We start from the raw sequence: 22,122 nt of genomic DNA on the forward strand, positions 1-22,122 counted from the left end.
TACCAAACATGTACCTTCCCTTTAACATACTTGTACAGTATTTTTCCTGCAAGGTACATGCGGGAGTACAGTAGAATTATCTACTCCTTTCATGCCTTTTACATTGCGCCATGTACATGTAATGGTTTGTTTACAAGGTGCTGTGGTGCAACATGCAGCCAATCAAACCAGAAACATCAGGGCGAACATCAGAAATACCATAGCTTGAGTTTGGTGCTCTTAATCGCTCGGACACTTGAGTATTGTCCGGGGGAAATTCATTCATTCATTCATTCATTAATGTCTTTTTATTTAAAGACAAATTTTCCATGGCAACCAAGAGTCGAATTATAGGAAATTTTACAGAGAATACAAACATTTTTAAAGAAGACACAATTACAAATTTGAGGCATCAAAGTTAAGGAGGGAAAAGGTCTACTATGGCTCCAGCCTTTATCGCACAGCCATGAACCTTTCGGTTTTAAAACAGCCTGTTAAAGAACTCGTCGCCACTCGTTTAATATTTGTCATGTTATAAACCCAGGTGACGCAGAGACCAAGGGTTGCACACTGCCTGTGGACGAGGCTGGCTTGACCTGGGATGTGTCAGTCTTCATCTTCTTGATTGTACAGAAACGCATCTTCACCAGTAACTACTTCCAGTATGTTGTCATCTCACTGGAAGAGGAGAAGAGTCTCGCCTCAAAGTAAGTCTTGGAGCATCAACACAATTTTATTTTATTTTTGAAAACATTGGAAATTTACAAAATAAAAAAGTTAAACACTTTACAAAATAAACAGTCATAATAATTTTACTAGATTTCCACATAAACCAGTTGCACAGGAGAAACCCGGCGACCAAATGCTAGCCTAGAAAGTGTGGTACTTTGTGGTATCCTGTGTTACCAGTGCCAGCTGTACAAACTGTAGAAAAAAAACTCATGCACCCAATAATTTACCAGTGACAGCTGTACACACTAAGAGATCTGTACACCGAATGCTAGTTTAGAAAGTATGGAACTTTGTCAAAGTCTATGGAACCATTTTTAAATATTTGTTAAAATTTTTGTATGCAAGTCGCCAGACACACTAAGCCTAAAGGTGTGGGCTACAATTTTTGGTCCAGAGGCTGTTGTCTACTCCTAGGGCTGAAACAGGGTTACCCCCTTATACAGTCCATACGGATGTAGGCTTGGGTATCATCAGTCCGAAGCCTGGCCGGTAGAGCAGAAAGCACCACCTCCCCCATTTAATGTAGCAAGTGTCACGACCGGGATTCAAACCCACACCCTGCTGATCAAACACCAGAGCTTGAATCCGGTGCTCTTAACCGCTCCGCCTTGACACGCCACACCACAGTCTATGGTACCTGTGTTTAGGAGGGTTATTTAGCTGACGGGGTTTGCTAATACTCATACTGATGTATTTGCAGGGGTGCTGAGCTGATCAATGAGCTACTGGCGACCAGAGTCCGCAACAAACGTCTGGAAGAGAGGAGGATCTTGGAAGGCATCAAGAAGAAGTGAGTATCTTTAGAAACCACCATCAGCATTCCTTCAGTTCTTCTCACACTGCATCTCTTATCCCCCGAAGAATACAGCCCTGGAGAGGCTCTGTTTTTTGTTTTACCCCATTGTTACCCCGGCATACATGTACCTTCACGCTGTGTCCCTATAGACCGTATTGAATAACCCCCCTTTTGCTATGAAAGTCGCCATCTTGCAGGGCAAATGGTGTGCGCGTCCAAACGCGTACATCAATAAAAGCACGCAGCTCGTAGCATTCCCAGTTTGATTTCTTAGACACCTGCACGCACACACGCCATGTTGTAGGGCAGATATTTGAACCGTGACGTCAAATGTTTTTAATGTGTCAATGTTTTTACTGTATGCGAGCATTTTAATTACCTTTTTTGGGATCTAATAAAGATTATTGTACTGTATTGTATTGTATTGTATTGTATTGTATTGTATATTCAATATGGTCTATTCCATGGGGTTCCGGCTGCACATTTAAAGAATACGTCAGGGTTTAACCACTTGCCCCTACTCCAGAGCAGGGTGGCTATTTCCCAGGGGCATGCCCATTTACCATAGTGTGAACACGGGAGAATTCACTAGTGTAAAAAGGGCCATACTGTCAGACAACTTCACACAAAGTAGTACATTGTGCAAAACCTTGCAAATTAGATAAAACATGATAAACTTGGTGCGGAAAATCTCTTTGTACATGTGTAGCTTTAGAATGCAATGAGTTGTCGATGTCGTCACCTTTCAACAAAAAGGTATTCGTGAAAGGGATAAAAAAAAAAAAAAAAAAAAAAAAAAAAAAAAAAGATTCTCTCTTTAATAGCCTTTTGAAACTTTGTAGGGTTGTTGTCATGCAATAGAACATAATGCAGTTTTTCAACAACTGTTCAGTAAAAGTTTTCATATAAACAAATACGGTTAAAAAGGTTTCATTTTTGAAATGGATTATGCAATCAACTTTTCTTTTAATTTCAGGACGGCACGCATCAAGAAGAGTCAGTTGGAGTTGACCACCAAAGCAGAATACACTGAGCCCTTGTATCACGATGAAGGTAGGGTCCCAGACGTTTTATTTCAACTAAGGCCTTACACGTATCCTTGTGAATTGATTTGCAATTCAGCGGTATGCTGTGATGACATTTTAAAATAAATAAACAGTAAACGAAAAAAAAACAAAAAAAAATCCCAATTGGCGACTACAGCTAGGACTGTTGCTGAGTGTGATGCTAAGGACATCCTATACTTCAACGCATGATGACGCAGAAATCTAGCCCTAGCTGTAGCCGCTAATTCGCACCTGGCCTATGATTGTTTTTGGGTGTCTATCGTTCAAAACCGAGAACTTTAACAAAAAGGGATCCAGGTGTTTTTACAGATCCTGGTTTTTGATTGATTGGTAAAACTGGCCACAACAAGTATCAGTGCATTTATCATAAAGGCACTGTACACTATTGGTAATAACTCAATGGTTAGCATATAAACTTACTTGGTAATGAGCAATGGAGACCTGTTGATAGTACACAACATTGTGAAAAACGGCTTACTCTGAAGTAACAGTTTTTGAGAAATTTCTCACCCAAATAATAAAAGACTTCAGTTACATTCTTTTATTATGCATTTGAAAGCACACTAATTTGTGAAACATACATGTAGGTGTTTGTTTTCCATTGTTATTTTTCAAATCTTATGACCAATTAAGTCCCAAATGTTCATAGATTTGTCATTTTATGCATATGTTGGTGGGATACTTAATAATAAGACTTGTAATGCACACATATCCACACTGCTGGGTGTTCAGGGCGCAGTAAAATCCTTCCATAAAAGTTCTATAGTACTCTATAAAGTGTTTATGGAGCTCTATATACATTTGTAACTCTATAGAAATTCTGAAAATCTATAGAAAGTAAAAAACAAAATCTATAGAATAATTATTTGCTATACCTTTCTATAGAAATCTAAGAGCAAATTCTCCATAGAAAACGTTCTCTATTGAATTCTCCTTAGAAGCAAAACAAAAATCTATCTAATATTTATTTGATATTGACCGATTTCACCTGACGTCATCATCAGAAAAATCTTGAATGCGCCATACTGGTGGGCAATTTCACTGTTCGTTTTGATATATAACTCTATGCTGTGAGTTATGCAGTAATGTGCACATTTTAGGCGACGCGGCGTTAATACACGTAAACCTACTGCCCGCCAACATGGTGAGCGTGGCATCAGTCGCCGCGTGTGACGTGCGTGCAAGGGGTCAATAGCTTTCTGTGGAATCTGAAGAGCAACTTCTCTATAGAGAAAATTCTCCATAGAATTACACCAAGCGAGAATACTGGTGTTGATAACCACACGTGTCCAGTGCCTCTAAGGAAACATTGGTGTACTTTCCTTTGCCTATAGTTGTATATATTAATGTAGTTTAAGTAGTTTTCTTTGTATGTTTGTTATCATGCCTGTACAGCGCATTGGGGTCTGTCTTTGACGGAATGCGCTCTACAAGAGTGATTTATTATTATTATTTAAATGTGGTGGGCTCTAGTGACTTACAGTCTAGAGGAGCATACAGCCAAGTTACATCCACAATTTGTTTGTTTTTTGTTTGGCTAGCTATCCGTGGTCAAGGCGGTTACTACATGTTTAAGGACCTGAGTGATGAAGAGTTGAGTGATCTTGAACCTGATGCTATACCAGCTGCAGAGGAAGGAGAAGAGGACGGTAAACACTCTGCATTCCATGTGAGTAATAAGAATATCGATTTTGGGGGGTTGAACAAAGAATTGACTAGAGTGGGATTCGAACCAACGACCTCCGGATTAACGTGTCGGCGCTCTACCAAACTGAGCTATCTAGCCCTATGTTGGCGGTGTCCCTATATTGTTGATATCTTTTTTCAGTCAGAAGGCACTCAACCATAACTGCCGTGTAGCCAGGGATCACACCGAAATTACGATACAACCTGGGAAGCGGCAGATCACCTTAAGGGGATGTGACTTTTGGTTTCAGATATCAATATAAACCACAGCGAAACTGACTGGGTAAATTTTTAAATTAACCCAGTCAGTTTCCCTTGTGGTCCGCTGTTGGTTTGGTCAATAAAATATAAACTATAAACATAAATATTAATAAGAATAATATGTAGTTTTATATCCAGCACATATCTACCAGTAACACCCAACACCCGTTTCAGACAGGCGCTCCAGAGACGCTTACCAAAGTTGTCTGTACCCATGCCAAAGTAGCCATTTTGTCACTTGCGGATAAAATACATTATTCAATGGACACTCACAACCGTTGTGGCGCTACCTTGTCTAGTTTTGTCATGTTGATTGGGCTTTTCAAACCATGTCCAGTTGGTCTTGTCACGACCTTGCCACATTTTTCCTTGGGATTTTCGGGGGTTTCTCGTTCAAATAAGAATTGCACTCTTCTTCATATAACCAATCAGGTGCAGTGACACAAGAAAAAAACAGTGTCGAAATGCTACTTTTGTGTGGGAACCTCACTTCGGTTCAGCTTCAAACCAATAGACCGATTCATTAAGCTCCGCCCCATTGCGTATTGACCAATCACAACGCAACGAAGGTCCGACAAATCAAGTCCGACATGCGTGCATGTATGCTTGGCGCGCGCGGCAGAGTTGTGCAGAAAGGCATTGGAGAGGCGCACGTATTCTTGCTCACTCGTGCGTCGTGGGCGGAGCCTAATGGATCGGTCTATTCCATGCAAAGGGCTAATTGAAAAAACAAATATTGAGAAACTGTTAGTGGTAAAATATAAAGGTGTTTATATTTGTGGATTTATCTTTGCAGCTCGTGCACGATGCAGTTACAATGAGCCCAGAAGACGCTCTGAAGAAAGATGATGATGCCAAGGATGACGAGGCAGTGGACGGTAAGAAACTCTGAACATCTCCTAAAACAATATTGTACTTGCATGAAGAGCAACACTTAGCTTCATCCATCACACAGGCACTGCATGTATTGTTTTTGTTCAACTGTAAACTAAATCATTTAAAACACCGCATGCATAGATCCTTGTCTATTGATTGTTGGAACATGTGTCACGTGCTATTAATTTGTCATGTTATTACTGCCGCTAAATTTGTAATAGACAAATTGTCTTTTTTCACTGTTGGATTTTCTTTGTTTATTTTGTGTCATTTTTTATTTATTTTTTTGAGAAACAAAAGCTTGTTTTTAAAGCCAGTGGACACTATTGGTAAATGTCACAGACCAGTCTTCTCACTTGCTGTATCTCAACATATGCATAAAATAAAAAACATGTGAAAATTTGAGCTTGATTGGTCGTCGTAGTTGCGAGATAACTGTGAAAGAAAAAACACCCTTGTCACACGAAGTTGTGTGCTTTCAGATGCTTGATTTCGAGACCTCAAATTCTAAACTTGAGGTCTCGAAATCAAATTCGTGGAAAATTACTTCTTTCTCGAAAACTACTCCGCTTCAAAGGGAGCCGTTTCTCACAATGTTTTATACTACCAACCTCTCCCCATTACTCGTCACCAAGTAAGGTTTTATGCTAATAATTATTTTAAGTAATTACCAGTAGTGTCCATTGCCTTTAAAATACCATTTAACAATACCAAAGTTTTAACATTGTTTTTCTTTAAAACAATGCTCTAATTAACACAAAGAAAGTTTTATTGTTTGTGAAGTTTTGTTTGCTATACGTTATGAAAGAAAAACCATTGCTTTTACAGTATGCATGAAGTTCGTACATGTACATGGCTTGTATGATAAATAATCCATTTGAGAGTTAGATTGAAATAATGTCAGGTGCAATGAACAGCTTAGTCACAAGTTGCATCTTAAATTTGTTTTAGCAGTCAAGGCCCAAGTTCCAAAGAGGAAATAAGAAGAAAGAATTTCTTAACAATTGTCTGCTAAGCAGAAATGAGCAGGATACCAGTACAAATTGTTCATTTGAATAATAGTTTTGCCTACCTTATTGTGGTAAGCAAAATTTTGTTGTGCTTAGCTACTTAAGATATGTTTAAGCAGCTCTATGAAGTTGGGCCCAGATGAGCAAACCTTGGTACCACTTGGTTATACCCGTTTATTCAAAATTGTGTTTGGTGGGTGTCCACTGTCTTTAATGTATCTATGCAAAAGCTTGTCCAAATTCATGCCTCGATAGTCTGAGGACTGCAAACTTAAGTGATAACTTATGATACCAGGGGTCGATTTCACAAAGAGTTAGTACTAGTCCTAACTTAGGACTAGTCCTAGGAGATATGCAAATTGCATGGATAGTCCCAAGTTATGACAAGTAGCTCGCCCTAACTCGAGATAAGACTAGTCCTAACTCTTTGTGAAATCCACCCCTGACATCATTCAAATCTAACTCACAAAATGGCTTAATGAAGTTGCACCCTGTCTTGATATAATTTGGCATGCTTTTTGTTTTTGCTTTGTTCGTGTCACCATTTACATGTTATCAGCCGGTGAAGCATCAGGGACAGACCAAGTTGGTGGGGTCAAGTCTGAAGATGAGGGTAGGTGTTGCACTGAAGAGACATAGAAAAAGACTTTTTTTATTTGGTGGGAGTAGAAAATATGGTGGTTTGTGATAACACCATGTGAAAGAGTTGTATTGACCCAATTCATGATGTCACCATTACAATAATCTCGGATGCGCCATTTTGGTGGGTCAATGGCACTGTGTGTCAATCAGTGAAGTGCGCATTTTAGGATGAGGACTTTACACGCAAACCTATTGACCACCAAAATGGTGAGCGTGGCACAATCACTGCGTGTGATGTGCGTGCAATGGGTCAATAGTGTGGGGTGTTGTTGCTGAGCAGTCTAGCATACTAAAGACCCCCTTGCATAACGCGAATCGCAACACAAACGCTGAGCTCATGTGCATGTTTTAACACACAAAGAACGGCTAGCGTCCAGTGAGTGGCCTCCTGTGACCACAGTGAGAGTGCTTTTTTACTCGACTGAGGGCGCTTTCTCAGCGTGTGATGTCACATGCAATCAATCAGTTTATTTCAACAGTTTCAAAATCACAATCAATATCAAATCAGAAGGCAATGTAAGTTAGAAATTAAGAAAGAAATAGTTGTTTGACAAGATTAAATTAAATGAATAACAAGCATTGACATTCGTGAAACTGTGGGGGACCCATAAAGAAGCAAAGCTTGTAAGGGTATGGTTCCCTGAGCAAGCTTGTGCATTGAGCCGATAATTATTTAACTTGATGTGTTTTGGAAGAAGACACCCCTCCAGGTAGGAAACATGTCCCGGAAAGGACAGGTGTAATTAAAAAAGGCTCAATGCACAAGCTGCTAACAATGAAAGTAGTTACCTGTATCAACAATATGAATTCATCAAAGTACTTAAATTTACAATGTAGGAAAGACAATGTACTAGGCAAGAGGTCTATACTCAAGTTCTATATGTACAGGTCAGGAAAGTCTGGGTGAGGGTGTTGACCTTGACACTGGAGCCCTTTGCACACTCACCCCCCCAGAAAACCTAGACTCGACTTGCGATGAGTTTTATGAGTGCATGTTGTTTACTTCTCATTTCACGCTTCTGAGATTTTGACAAACATTCCATGTGTTGAGAGTACAAATACAGCTGGTTACGATTGAACTACATGCATCACGTTTTCGCTCTTAACCATCACTAGTACCAGTTAAATGATGACATATTGCATGCATGTTTCGATCACAATGCAATCCAGTTCAGGGCCCAATTTCATGGCGCTGCTTACCGCTGAATTCTGCGCTTACGATTTACCATTCCTCGCTTATTTGCAAGTGCCTAATTTCTGCGCTGTCTGTAGTAACGTGGAGTACACATGCACACAAGTCAAAATTGACGTTCCCACATAATGCCCTGCTTCCGCAAACACAGATTCTTTGATAACGGTAAGCAGAACCATGAAATTGGTCCCAGATTGTTAGCGTGCTGTTCATTTAAAAATGCAAATTTCACTTTGTCAGCACAACACTCCAGTAAAGCATTGTTGTGTGATTCTGACCACCTTTTTAGATTTTTAATAACCTTTTTAGTCTGAGCTTAAGACTCTACTTTTCACCTGGTTCCTTCCACAGAGAAGAAAGGCGGTCCCTTGGACATCGTGGAAGCTGAAGGCGTCTTGGCTGAGATTGATGAGCTAGAGAAAGAGGAAGAAACTGAAGGCTCAGGTACTGTCTGTCTGTCTGTCTGTCTGTCTGTCTTTGTGATCTTCCTGTCAAATGAACTCAGCAAACTCCCACACTGGGATATAAGCACCAATGTTGTAACAGCCAATCTCTCCAATACCAACTTTGGTTTAACTTCTATGATTATGAATTGCACAAATCAAGAAATTGTGATTCAGTAACTAGAAGACAATGCAATATAAGCGATTTAGTATGTCTATCGAGTGTGATAAATAATAAGAACTCAGTATAATTATTAGATCTCTAATTGATATCTTCTTTATCTGCAAATGTAGTTGGCATCTGGGCCAAGTTCACCAACATCGTTAAGCTCGTCTGGCGCGTCTTGATGCGTGGCTTGGAGGGTTGCATCCATTTCTTTGACGAGATATCTGAGGAGTACCGCTATGTCGCTCAGGAGCTGAGGAAACTCAGCACAGAGGGCAAGAGGCAGAGGTCACTCAAGGTGAGTTACCTTTGACCTTTGATGAAGGTTCCATTGGCAGTTGCATTTCATTGGAGTGTCGCTGCCAGGCTGTCTTGACCACTTGTGTCCTCAAGCAGGACCGACACTAGAGGACACTTAACCAAAGGTTTTGTTGATAAGCGTCCCTATGTGTACCAGGGGTTTACACTTGGGGGGGGGGGGGGGCATGACAGGAGGCTAATCAAACAATGCAGTGTTTGCGGGACACTCTGGGAAAATGAGGTTAAAGGCACATAGTAAGCTCCAATTTAAGCTAATGAAATGTACCTAATATGTGTTGAAGTTCAAAATATGTTTACCAAACCGTTTTAAAACTTTTTAAGTTATGACTGCCATCATCCAGCAACCCAACTCATCTGTAAAGCTCTTGTTTTGTTATAACTTAAGGCAATCGCACAACATCGGTAAAACAGTATCACAACTTATATATAAAATAACAAACCGGTGAAAATTTAGGCTCAATCGGTCATCAGAGTCGAGAGAAAATAACGGGAAAACCCACCCTTGTTTCCGCACTTCTGTAATTCGGTTATTCTCGATATCAAGAATTGATAATTGTTTTAATGTTTTCTCAAAAAGTAAAGCATTTCATGGAATAATATTTCAAGGGAAGTCTTTCCCCATTACCTCCTGTAAACCATGTAAGTTATTTGTAAATCCAGGCCTGATACTTCACCGAGGCAACGGAGGCGATTGCCTCCATGCCCCTTCTGGTCATTGCCTTGGTGCCCTTAAAATGCTCCAGTACAAATTTGCAATTTCATCATAGGGTGCCCTTTACCAAGAAGAAAATGCCTGGGTGCCCTTGCCCTTTTTTAAAAACGATGTTTCTTTGTATGTGGTTATGTGTTTTTTAATGGATGTGTATTTTTCCCCCTTTAATTTTTTTCGTCCTATTTAAAAACGTTTTTTTTGTAGTTTTCAAAATGTATGTGTGCTTGGATCTAGTGCTTTTTTAAATGAATGTGCAATGTTTTTCTGTATAAATTTTTAATATTTTATCTTAAGTTCACTTCGGTAGATTGCTATACGCTGGGATCCATGGGAGATCAGTGAGTTTTTCTTACTGAATGGATTTCCCAGGATAAACAAGAAAGCATACAGCCCTGTAAATCTGTAAATTTAAATTTCTGTTCTGTTCAGAGAGTGTCCAATGGCATTAAAAGCTAAATTGTGCTTTAGTAGAGTATAAATATTTGTGTTGATGTGATGCATTTCCAGCGTAAGGCGAAGGCCATCGAGCCACCACCAGAGGGTGAGGGTGATGGTGAGATTGAAGAAGTACCGCCACATGAGCCAACAAGGTATGCTTTAACGTTTCTTGCTCTTCTTTGCGGATATTTGCGGAATAATGTAACGCTAAATCCTGCCTGAGTTTGTATCAAAGTTATTTTGGATTTAGTGTGCAGTGTCACAATAGTGAGTGGCACCTCCAGTGTATTACTTAGTTTAAAGAGTAGCCGAAAGGACTTGTAGGGAGTCTAGGGGTGAGAATTTACAGACTTTTTTTTTAATTCAGACTTTTCCTGCTTGGTGAAAAAAAAAAAAAAAAAAAAAAATAGCTCTTCTTTTCTTCTGATATAAAAAAAAAAATACATCCTGCTCTTTGATCATCTTCTCTAGGTATAAGGATCTGTTCTTAAAAGCTCCTTAAAGACAATGGACACTATTAGTAATTGTCTATGACCAGTCTTCTCACTTGGTGTACATGTATCTCAACTTATGCATGAAATATCAAACCGGTGAAAACTTGAGCTCAATTGGTCGTCAAAGTTGCGAGATAATAATGAAAGAAAAAACACCCTGGTCACACGAAGATGTGTGCTTTCAGATGCTTGATTTTGTGACCTCAAATTCTAAATCTGAGGTCTCGAAATCAAATTCGTGGAAAATTACTTCTTTCTCGAAAACTATGTAACTTCAGAATGAGCCGTTTCTCACAATGTTTTATGCTACCAACCTCTCCCCATTACTCGTTACAAAGTGAGGTTTTATGCTAATAACTATTTTGAGTAATTACCAATAGTGTCCACTGCTTGTAAAAGCTATAACTCCAAGGGTTACCAAAGGTGGATCTGTCACCTTTTCAATGGACCTCCTCTATTAGTTTCAGACTTTTTTGTTCGAAATTACTCTCATCCCTGGCATTCCTGCATGTTTTGCAGTTTGTCTTGGAGTTGTCCCATTTTGCTCCTTCAGATCAACACGTTTCTCTTACTAAGCCATGTCTAAATTTGCGTGTCTGTGGAAGTACTCCAGTAAAACAAGTGATAGCTATAGTGACATCATCTAAAGAGGGTCTTATATGTCCACAGCAAAGGGCAGTTTGTGGATTCCCCCCCCCCCCCCCCCCCTAACTAGTTAAATATAGTTTTAGCTTGGCTTCTAAGATAAAGTTTTTCTGCTTTTGCATGCTTGGAATCATGGGTTTTTCGCTAGCTTTTAGTAAAAACATTTAGCTGTTAAAACCAAGTAGAAATGAAAATCAGTTTTAAAAAGGGCAAAATTCTCAAAGAACTTTTGTATCTGAAGAAATCACATTCCTCAAAATTGAGGATCAATGAGTTGGAAATTGTTAGCGTTCGAGAAAGACTCTACTAGGGCTGACAGGCCACTTAACTGTTTTTCTGCATGAAACAATCCAATCCAAATCCCAAAAAGCCAAACATTACAAAGGTGTTCTTATGAAACAAAAGTTGCTGTAAAAAGTTTCCTCTTTTAATTGGAAATGGTTTTATATATGCAGTGGTAGATAGATAACTATGTAGTCAATCAAACAGGATTGTCCCATACTGAAAAATTAATTAATAATGACATAATTTATATAAATCATTTGTTTTTGCAAAAAAAAAACACAACTAATTTTCATGTCCATTAAAAAAACACACAATTTTGTATGAAATTTTCTACAATCCGGGTCACTTCATCTTGACAATAACAAAAGGCCTTACTGCATGTAAGGCCTTTTATGAAATGGCGGCTACAGCTATGGCTAACAGCTATGGCTTGATAGTCGCGTCAACATGTGTTGAAGTATAGGACTTCCGGATCCCGAGCAAAATAGCTGATAGTCCCCAATGTGGATGTAGCCTTACACAAATACATCCAAAAGAAATAACCATAAATTATACTTGCATTAAAAAAAATGATATTGATTAAAGGCAGTGGACACTATTGGTAATTGTCAAAGACTAGCCTTCACAGTTGCTGTATCTCAACATATGCATAAAATAAGAAACCTGAGTAAATTTGAGCTCAATCGGTCGTCGAACTTGCGAGATAATAATGAAAGAAAAAAACACCCTTGTCACACGAAGTTGTGTGCGTTTAGATGGTTGATTTCGAGACCTCAAGTTCTAAACTTGAGGTCTTGAAATCAAATTTGTGGGAAATTACTTCTTTCTCGAAAACTATGGCACTTCAGAGAGAGCCGTTTCTCACAATGTTTTATACCATCAACCTCTCCCCATTACACGTCACCAAGAAAGGTTTTATGCTAATAATTATTTTGAGTAATTACCAATAGTGTCCACTGCCTTTAAATCAAAACCAAACAGGGAGGAAAACATGCCATTGAAAACAATAGACAGGATTCTTGTATTCTGTGATGGTGAACCAGCCTATAGTTTCGTTTTCTAGTTTTCTAGTTTTTAAAAAGTTTCAAAAAACTGTCTGTGTTGAAATTTTGTCTTTGCTTTTAAAAACAAAACTGCAAAATATATGGTCTTTAAAAGCTGTTAATTTTGTTTTGTTTTGGGGGACATCCTGTATAGTATCCTTTATAGAGGGTAATAATAGAGGGTGATAAATTCTAACTGTGCCATTACACTATTGCTTTTCCTGTTTGCTCCTCCTCCCTATGCCCTTTCCCTTCTAATATTTTGTCCTTGCATGCTTGCTTTACGTACTATTCTGCGCCTGGTTTTGTCCGTTTTCTGTCGCTGATGGGTGTGGCTTCCAGAGTGTCAATCAAAGTGGAAGATGCCAAAGAAGACGCTGATAATATTGATGGTGCAAGGTTGGTTTAAGTAGCGAGTACCGGTTATTTTACCTTTCAGTGCACATAACCAAAGGTTTTTTATTTCATGTTATTTTAATATTTTATTTATGGATATAATTTTGACCATCACAATATTGTTAATAAGAATGTTTGGTTGGTTGTCAATCATTAGTACCAGTTATGTTTTCTTTTAGTGCACATAACGGAAGTTTTTTTTTTTTTTTTTTTAAAACAATATTTGTGTAATTTTTTTATGTAGAATTTTGACCATCACCAGGTTGCTTTGATTGAAAGTTTTTTTTTTAACAAAAGCACGTTTTTTAAAAAGCAATTTGCATGTTGACATCGTTCCTAAAAGATAATTTGTTTACCATATCCCCCAAAAAGTGAAACGTAGAGAGATCGGGTTTTTGTTCTTGTTGATGTTTCCCCCCCCCCCCTTTTAAAGACTGGGCCCAACCTTATGATTCTGCTTACCGCCAATGTCTGTGTTGCAATCACCATTCTCTGCTTACTGTGTAAGCCAAGAATGCTGAGTAAGGAGTACGCTCTCGCACAAGCCCTGCTTTTCTGTAAGTGCCAATTTTGTTCTTGCAGTAAGCAGAGTCATTAAATTGGCCCCTAGGCTTGACCAAAGCAATAACTTAAGATGAGCTATCAGTATCACCATAGTGATTTGTATTGCAGCACCACACTTTGCTTGGCAACTAAAATTGATACACAGTTAAGATCAATCTTAGCTCCTCATTAAAATCAAGCCTTGCTCACACAAACCGCAACCCCTAAAACAAAAATCTAAAAAACATATCCAGGTGGGATAGGATATACAGGTGTCAAACAATCAAACAATGAAATCAAAACACCAAGATACATGTAGACACAGGATTCATAAATTCTCCTCGATTTGTTTTCAAACTAAGAACATTATTTGTAGTATCAATGCAAAGCTATTTCAAATGCATGACTTTCTTTCTACGTTCTTCATAATGGCGCTTTTTCTTAGCAAGCTTTCTTTTTCAAAACCAGCTTCTCAGCCACAAAGTGGTTATCTGTTATTATAAGCAGGAACATCTGGGCCCAACTTCATGAAGCCTGTAAGCACACAAATTTGCTTAGCGTGAAATTTCTTCCTTGATAAAAACAAGATTACCAACCAAATTTCCATTTGTTGCCTACTGCTTGATACTGGTATTCAACTGTTGTTGGCTTATTCTGAAAATGACGTGGAAATTTGGTTGGTAGACCTGTGTCTATTAAGGTAGAAATTTCGTGCTAAGCAAATATTTTTGTGCTTACAGGCTTATTGAAATTGGGCCCTGATTTATATAAACGAAGACTTTAACCCTTTAGAGACCGTTCATTTCTGTATAGTCCTTTCTATCTCAATGCACAGGCTGAGTTTTTGCCAACCGTGGTTGGACAATTTTGGAAGAAAGCCATAAATGCAAAGCAAAAATACATGTCAGTAGATGGGCAAAGTTTGTAACAATGTCACACAACTATTCAAAAATAGCGTTGATTTTGTTGGAATCTAAGCAACCAATCATGGGAGATATTTTATCTCATTGAAAAGTTGCAAAAAATGTTGAATTTTGTCAGAACATCTGATAACACATATGTTTTGCTGTTTTTGGCCGTCCATGCCAACTAGCAAGAATTGTTTATCAACAATGGAAAGTTCTATACTCATCACTGCATGCCAAGAGAGGGCTAATCTTGTTGATTTTTTGTTTGCCCTGTTATTTTCAAAAAACTGTAGTCTCTAAAGTGTTAAGCAATAGTCAAGAATTGTTTTCAATTATTTTGATTGTGTTTTCATAATATTGTTATTATCATTGTCTCCAATGAGTTCAATGAATGTCAGTTCGAAATCAATTTTAATTTGTATTCATTTGTTGAGTTGCAGATCATGTTCCCATGTTAAAGACCATTGTTGTCTATTGTTTGTGTAGTTGTCTACTTTACTGTTTTTTTTAATTTAATTTTAATTTTATGCAAGTCGCCAGACACACAAGGCCTGAAGGCCACTTCAAGGTGTGGGCTACAATTATCTTTGTCCAGAGGCCGTTGCCACCTACTCCTAGGGCTGAAACAGGGTTACCCCTTTCACAGTTCATACAGATGTAGACTTGGGTATCATCAGTCCGAAGCCTGGCCGGTAGAGCAGAAAGCGCTACCTCCCCAATTTTATGTAGCGAGTGTCACAACCGGGATTCGTCCAACACTCTGCTGATCAAACGCCAGAGCTTGAATCCGGTGCTCTTAACCGCTCGGCCATGACACGCCACTGTGTATTCCCTGTTTCTTATTTTTGTTTTCATTGTGATGGAGTGTGACACATTTTGAATGCGATGCGTTGTTCTTTGTTCACTACAATCTATGTTTTGTTATTCTGTAATTTCTAGATGCATTTTGTGTTTGTTGTTGAAGTAGTATTTATGTTTATTTCATTAATAATGCACATTAATCAGGTTAAAAACATTGAAAAATACAGCAGAGAGGAATTTAAATACACTAGGTTCAAAACATTGAAAAATACAGCAAAGAGCAATTAAAATACATTAAAGAGAAATAAACGGCTGGAGCCCGAAGGATTGCCTAAAAGAAACACAGTTCCTGTCGAGAGGCTCTCCTCTCCAGCTGATCCTAAATAGAATACCAATAAAGTAGAATTATAAAAATATAAAAATACGTGTATGTAAGTATTCTTAATAGCAGCAAAAACAGCAAAGACGCATAAAAATAGACAAGCAAAGACAAGCAAAATACACAAGCAAGGTAAAGACATAATAAATGGTATAACAAAATAATAATAATAATAATAATAATAATGAAAAAAATATATAAAAAAATGGACCTTGAGGTTCAAAGTTTCAGTTGATAGTTCTGAATGGTTCCCAATAATTCCTACATAACATACAACTGCATATGAAGCATTTTTAAAAGAAGACAACAGACTATCACTAAATGTATTTTATCGTGCAGACTTTTTTCATTCACTGTAAGTACAAACCGCCTACCAACCCATAGTGTAAATTTGTAGAGGTGTTTACAGCCTGATGTGAGCCATTGAGAAAGACTCTGCTAGCATTATTATTATTATGAGGCCATTCAAATGGTTTTTTTTTGCAATTAAAACACATGTATTTTGTTATAAGGTTTTATGCAACAATGTTTTTAGATGAGTTCACAACATCACCAAATCCTGCGATCTTTGGATGATCTTCGACCAATAAATCATTAAGACTCTGAGAAACTTGATTAACCCCCACTACCTCTTTTCCTAATGATACCTTCCCAAAACAATAACAGCTTCATATGCTGACCCTAACTATTTGCCACAAATCCATCTTACAGCCAAGACGACGCCCTCGCCAAGGTCGAGACCGCCTCCACTGCAGAGACGTCATCCAGTGAGAAGTTTGTCCGCACCATGCCACGCCCCGTCCGCTTCATCTATGCCCTCCTGTACGCCATCATCTCCCAGTCTCAGCTCGTCTGTTTCTTCTTGATCGTCCTGAACCTCATGGTGTCCGCTAATATCTTGTCTCTCCCACTGCCGATACTCGTCTTCACCTGGGCCATGCTGTCGGTGCCCCGCCCGACCAAACGATTCTGGGTCACGGTCATTACATATACTGAGGTAAGTGTTTGGCCTGATTTCACAGAGCAGTGCTTATCTCTTGACACTACTGGTAATTATACAAAATATTTAGCATAAACATTACTTGGTAACGAGCAGTGGAGAGTTATTGATAGTATAAAATGTTGTTAGATAAGGCTCTCTCTGAAGTACTGTACATGTAGCGTAGGTTTTTTTAACATGTAAAAACGTAGTTACCATTATGGTTTATAACCATAACTGGTAAAATACGTTTTACATACATGTACTAACATAATTTTGGTCTTCCCCTGAGATGAACATTATTTTTGTGACTTGTTTTACTTGCACCTCAGCAGTTAACATTTTAAGGGAAGCTTTCTGCTGTGTAAAGTTTAATGTGTACGTGTAAGTTTAATGTAAATTTGTGGACATTGTGTTTTGTGTCCTACATGTTCATGTACAAAAAGTACCCAGACCCTTTAAGCGGCTCTATGAAACTCTACCCTGACGATTTCAATTGATTGGTTTTCACTTCCTCTTTTTTCTTGTGACAGGTGGTGGTCATCCTGAAGTATTTCTTTCAGTTTTATTTCTATCCCTGGAACAGTGAGGAGGAGATGATTACCAATGCTAGTAATCCGCTGTGGTGGCCTTACATCCTGGGCATCGACCGTAAAGACAAATACGCCGTCGTCGATCTCTGCATTCTACTGGCGGCTTTCTTCCATCGATCCATCCTGAGAGTAGGTGTTTTTTTTGTTTTTTTTTAACCCTTACACCGATGTGTATACTCCGTACTTTCCTAAGGCAAATCCCACAGGCAAGTCACTCGGATATGATTCCGACCCATGATCTTTGCATTGCTAGAGCAGAGGTCTTACCACTAGACCCAGCACCATTTTATTTGTGTATGCCAAGCTGGCTCATAACCCCTGGAATTGGTTCATTAAAATGTGCTAGAATCTCTGGCATATTTTAAGTACTAGGCCTATGACCGATCCACTCTATGCGCCCTCTCAAGTATGGTAGCGCGCAACAGAGGCATCAAGTCATAAAGCAACTGGTCCCCTCTCATTCCGTGTTTGATCTTTTTATATGTCTAATTGTATGCAGTTTAGGTCGACCCTTTTAATTGCATGGAAATACTTGTATTTTTACATGCCAAACTAAGCATCCGTTAATGATGTCAAGCCTTATTTATTATTTATACTTAATTCTCATTAACAGAGACACGGTTTGTGGCAGGAGAGTCAAGTTGTACCCAACTTGGACGACCCCTACACCCAGGAGCAGCTTGCTATCAAAGATGCCTCAGCCGAGGATAAAGATGCTGAGAAAGAGAAGAAGAAGAAGAAGAAGAAAAAGAAGAAGACCAAGAAATCAAAGAAAACTGGTAACAAATACTTCTGGAATTGTTTTAATAACTTACATTTTTGAGTTGGAAATTTGTGTTTTTCTTTTCTTTTTACCCCCTGAAAATGCCGGCATGGCGAATCTTTTTTGATTATTTTGGACCCAGAACTCAACTTCACATAATTCTCAATATATCTCAAACTTTTGCTAATTTACCCTTTCCTTACATATAAAATGTCTTTAGTAGTCTGTTCTGTATCATTTGAAACCATGAAATCACCAAAAAATTGTTGACCCGAACTCTGAAAATTAAACCTGCAAGCATATGGTGAGTTTTTTGTTGTTGGACCAAACACCCAACTTTACAACATTCTCACTATACATGTACATGCATCTCCAAATTTTGCTAATTTACCCTTTCCCACAAATAAAATGTCTAAAGTGGTCCTTTCTGTATCATTTGAAACCATAACCACAAAATTAGTTTTACCCGAAATCTGAAACTTTGACCAAGTCGGCATGGTGTAGTTTTTTTAATTTATGGCCAAAACCTCAAAGTTCTCAATATATCTAAATCTTTGCCTAGTTTATCATTCCCCAAACAAATCATTATTATACAGTAGTCTGTTCTGTATCACTTGAAACCATAAATCCAATGTACAAAATTTGAAAATTTGACCATGCCGACGTGGTGAATTTTTTTTAATTTTTGACCAAAACCTCAACCTCATATAATTCTCAATAGATATTAAACTTGGGCTACTTTACCCATCGGCCCAGGTAGTAGTTAAAAAGCAGGACAGTTCTTTTAAGAACTGAGAAGTCTCCTGAAAAAATCTGAAAAATCTACTCTGCAGTAGTAGAATAAATAATAAGACAGTTCTGTAAAGAACAAACTCTAGCTGGCAAGTAGACAGACGAATGATGTAACCACAACCAAATCCCATATAATTTTTTTTTTTTTTTTTTATCTTGGCAGAAGCTGATGAGGATACTCCTGAAGATGATGATAAACCAGGAACATCAGCGGCTGAAGGAGGAGAAACTGCAGCAGATGGAGATGAGAAAGATGCTGCAGTGGATTCATCAGATGAAGAGGAAGAAACAAAGGAGTAAGTACAAACCATCTTTGTCAAAAAAAACCAAAACCCTGATATTAACTTCAGAATCACTGGATAAAAAAGTAACGGAATCACAATTTCTTGATTTGTGCAATTCATAATCATACAAGTTAAACCAATGTTTTACTGCGAGAGATTGGCTGTTGCCAGCTTGGTGTTTGAATTCAAAGTTCTACTGCTTGTTTTTAAATTCAGAAATGGTCTCGCTCCTACTTATCTTCAGAACCTTATTTCTAACAAATCTCACAGTTCTCGTTCTTCTACTTCCCAATAGTGCTTGTCCCCTGCACCCCCGCACCTACACCCGGTATGGCATTTATTTGTAGTAACTGTACAGCGCTGTTTAACTTTGGTAAAAGGCGCTCTGTAAACATTATTATGGAGTTGGCCAAGTTTCCTTGAGGGGAAGACCATCTAATCAATCAAACAAACAAACAAACAAACAAACAAACACCCCAAGAAACTTGAGAGTTTGATCCATACATCACTTCTGTGTTTTTGTTTTGATTTTTTTGTAGGGGAATCTTTGCACCCTTTGTCAGCTTCTACAATAACATGCTGGATCCAACCTACAGTGCAGTGACTGATGTCTACGTCCCTATGTTCCTCTGTGACGTCTTCAACTTTATACTCTTTGCTGTTATGTCCTATTCATTCGGAGTGAGCAATAATAATAATAATTGTGGCTTCTTATAGTAGTCTGGTTACCGTTACACGGCGGACAAAAGCACCAGTTTTGGCACAGTGCTTCCTAAGGGATATTACTTAATACTAGCCGAGAAGCCCTCCGTTTATTTTTTATTTTTATGTAAATCAGAAAATTTCAAAACGGTAATTTCGCTAAGCCACCAGACTATTGTGCGCATAGGCATTTTAACATACAATTGTTCCTGCAAGATATGTGGGGCTACTTTTGATGTATGAGAACGACTCTTTTGACATAGCACCATAGTGGTTTACAAGGTGCTGTGGCGCAATATGCTGCCAATCAAACCAGGAACACCGGGGCGAACCCCGTCTCTTTGATACGGCTGCAGGGTATTCGAACCCACACTCTGCTGATCAGAAACACCAGAGTTTGAATTCGGTGCTCTTAATAAGTGCTCGCCCATGCAAATAATTTTTTCCAACATTAATTTGGTAAGAAAATTGTAAATATAAGTGTAGGAGACCCATCCTCTTAATATTAAATATGACGAGTAATCACTAATATATTACTATTACATGCAAAGTCCTGCGTTGATGTCTTAAATATAAAAAGATTTCCTGCACGTGAGTTATCAATGAGGAATCCGTACCGGATTGCGTGGGTTTTTCCCTGGAATTAAAGTATCCGGGGTTTCCCTCCCACATCTACAACTGAAAAACGAAAAGGGCTTTTACGTATAGGAACAAGAGAGTGGTAACCGTTCTTAAATGTTCCTTTGATTCCCTTTAAAAAAAACATCTGTCTTCCCCCTGTCAACCCAACAGACATCATAACATTCTCCCTAATGTCTCATACTTTTCTCTCGTCGCTTTTTCTTTTCTCCGAAGGAGCAAGCTCAGACGGACTTAGCCGAAATGATCATAAAATAAAACTCCTCTGTCTTCCAACTTTATTCACAGACATTATTCTTACTGTCTTCATACTTTTCTCTCAACACTTTTTCTTTCCCCAGGAGGAGCAAGCTCAGACGGATGTAGCCGATATGATCCAAAGCAACAGCATCTCCATGTTCTTCGTTCTCTTCCTCCTCCTTCAGTTTGTGCTGATGGTGATCGACAGAGCCATCTACCTGAGGAAGGCCGTCATCGCTAAGTTCATCTTTCTCATCGCCGTCATCATCGGAGTCCACGTCTGGCTGTTCTTCCTACTTCCAAAGATCAATAACAGGTAAATAGATCGCTCACTCTTGCTTTTGTAATAAATGTTTGTCTTTTGCTTCTGCTATTCCCCTTATACAAGTATATCTTCCTTTTGATGTGCCTCATTCACGTATATTCTCCCTTTCCCACCTTTGATTTTGTCCTTTGTGTTTCCAACTTCTTCTGGTCAAACCCCATTTTGTTTCCTTAGTCATTTGGCTCCACTTGCTGTCTCTGTGTGCTTTCTGCCTCCCCCTCTCTCTCTCTCTCTCTCCTTCTATTCATGTAGTTCCCCATAATATGAGAATTTTTCACACAAAATCAGGGCCCAACTTAATGAAGCTAAAAGAAGCACTTTTTTGGTGCGTTTTGACCGTCGTAACCAATAGACCAAAAGAGGGTAAAAAGAGGCTGGTCATTAGACAATCCTATATGAGTGCTTACAAATCTGTGTCTTTCCATTGTTTCACAAAAAGTTTACCTCTAAGATGGCGGCCCGGTGAAGACAATAAGGTCTATATCTGTTTTGGTTGAAGTGGCCATTTTTTTAATTACTGTTCAATGACCGAAACAGTTATTGGTAACAGCCGCGAAAAACGCATCCCTGACGAAGCAACCCTTGTCTAGTTGGTAAAACACTGCTCTAGAAATGCAAAGGTCGTGGGTTCGAATCCAAACCGAGTAATGTATGCCTGTGATTTATTTTTAGAATGTTTACACACATAGGTGTATATGGGGAAAACCCTTGTTTTGTTTACAATAACAAAATGTTGATTATTTCTTTTGTATCATGACTACAGGAGGTTCATTGATAACACACCGGCTCAAGTTTTCTACTTTGTGAAGTGCGTCTACTTTGCTTTATCAGCGTACCAGATACGCTGCGGCTATCCAACACGTATCCTTGGCAACTGTCTCTGCAAACGCTACAACTACGTCAATCTCTTCCTCTTCATGGGGTGAGTCCAACAGGTTTTTTTTCATGTTTTTTTAAGATCAAATTCAAAAAACAAAAAAAGATAAAACC

General features: G+C 38.6%; 1 protein-coding gene across 1 annotated transcript in view; it reads left to right on the top strand.

The window, feature by feature from the left end:
• The window catches only part of LOC117288989 (piezo-type mechanosensitive ion channel component 2-like), an 81,758-nt gene that overhangs the window by 57,623 nt on the left and 2,013 nt on the right, over positions 1-22,122 (top strand). The window contains exons 27-43 of the mRNA XM_033769867.1: positions 524-686; positions 1,412-1,501; positions 2,484-2,560; positions 4,116-4,243; positions 5,318-5,399; positions 6,967-7,020; positions 8,593-8,685; positions 8,979-9,148; positions 10,391-10,473; positions 13,131-13,187; positions 16,527-16,812; positions 17,328-17,516; positions 18,001-18,166; positions 19,106-19,238; positions 19,766-19,907; positions 20,909-21,123; positions 21,896-22,054. Coding sequence (XP_033625758.1) covers positions 524-686; positions 1,412-1,501; positions 2,484-2,560; positions 4,116-4,243; positions 5,318-5,399; positions 6,967-7,020; positions 8,593-8,685; positions 8,979-9,148; positions 10,391-10,473; positions 13,131-13,187; positions 16,527-16,812; positions 17,328-17,516; positions 18,001-18,166; positions 19,106-19,238; positions 19,766-19,907; positions 20,909-21,123; positions 21,896-22,054 — 2,287 coding nt within the window. The remainder of the gene's footprint in view (positions 1-523; positions 687-1,411; positions 1,502-2,483; positions 2,561-4,115; positions 4,244-5,317; positions 5,400-6,966; positions 7,021-8,592; positions 8,686-8,978; positions 9,149-10,390; positions 10,474-13,130; positions 13,188-16,526; positions 16,813-17,327; positions 17,517-18,000; positions 18,167-19,105; positions 19,239-19,765; positions 19,908-20,908; positions 21,124-21,895; positions 22,055-22,122) is intronic.

Source organism: Asterias rubens, chromosome 4 (assembly GCF_902459465.1).
Source record: "Asterias rubens chromosome 4, eAstRub1.3, whole genome shotgun sequence".
NCBI lineage: Eukaryota > Metazoa > Echinodermata > Asteroidea > Forcipulatida > Asteriidae > Asterias > Asterias rubens.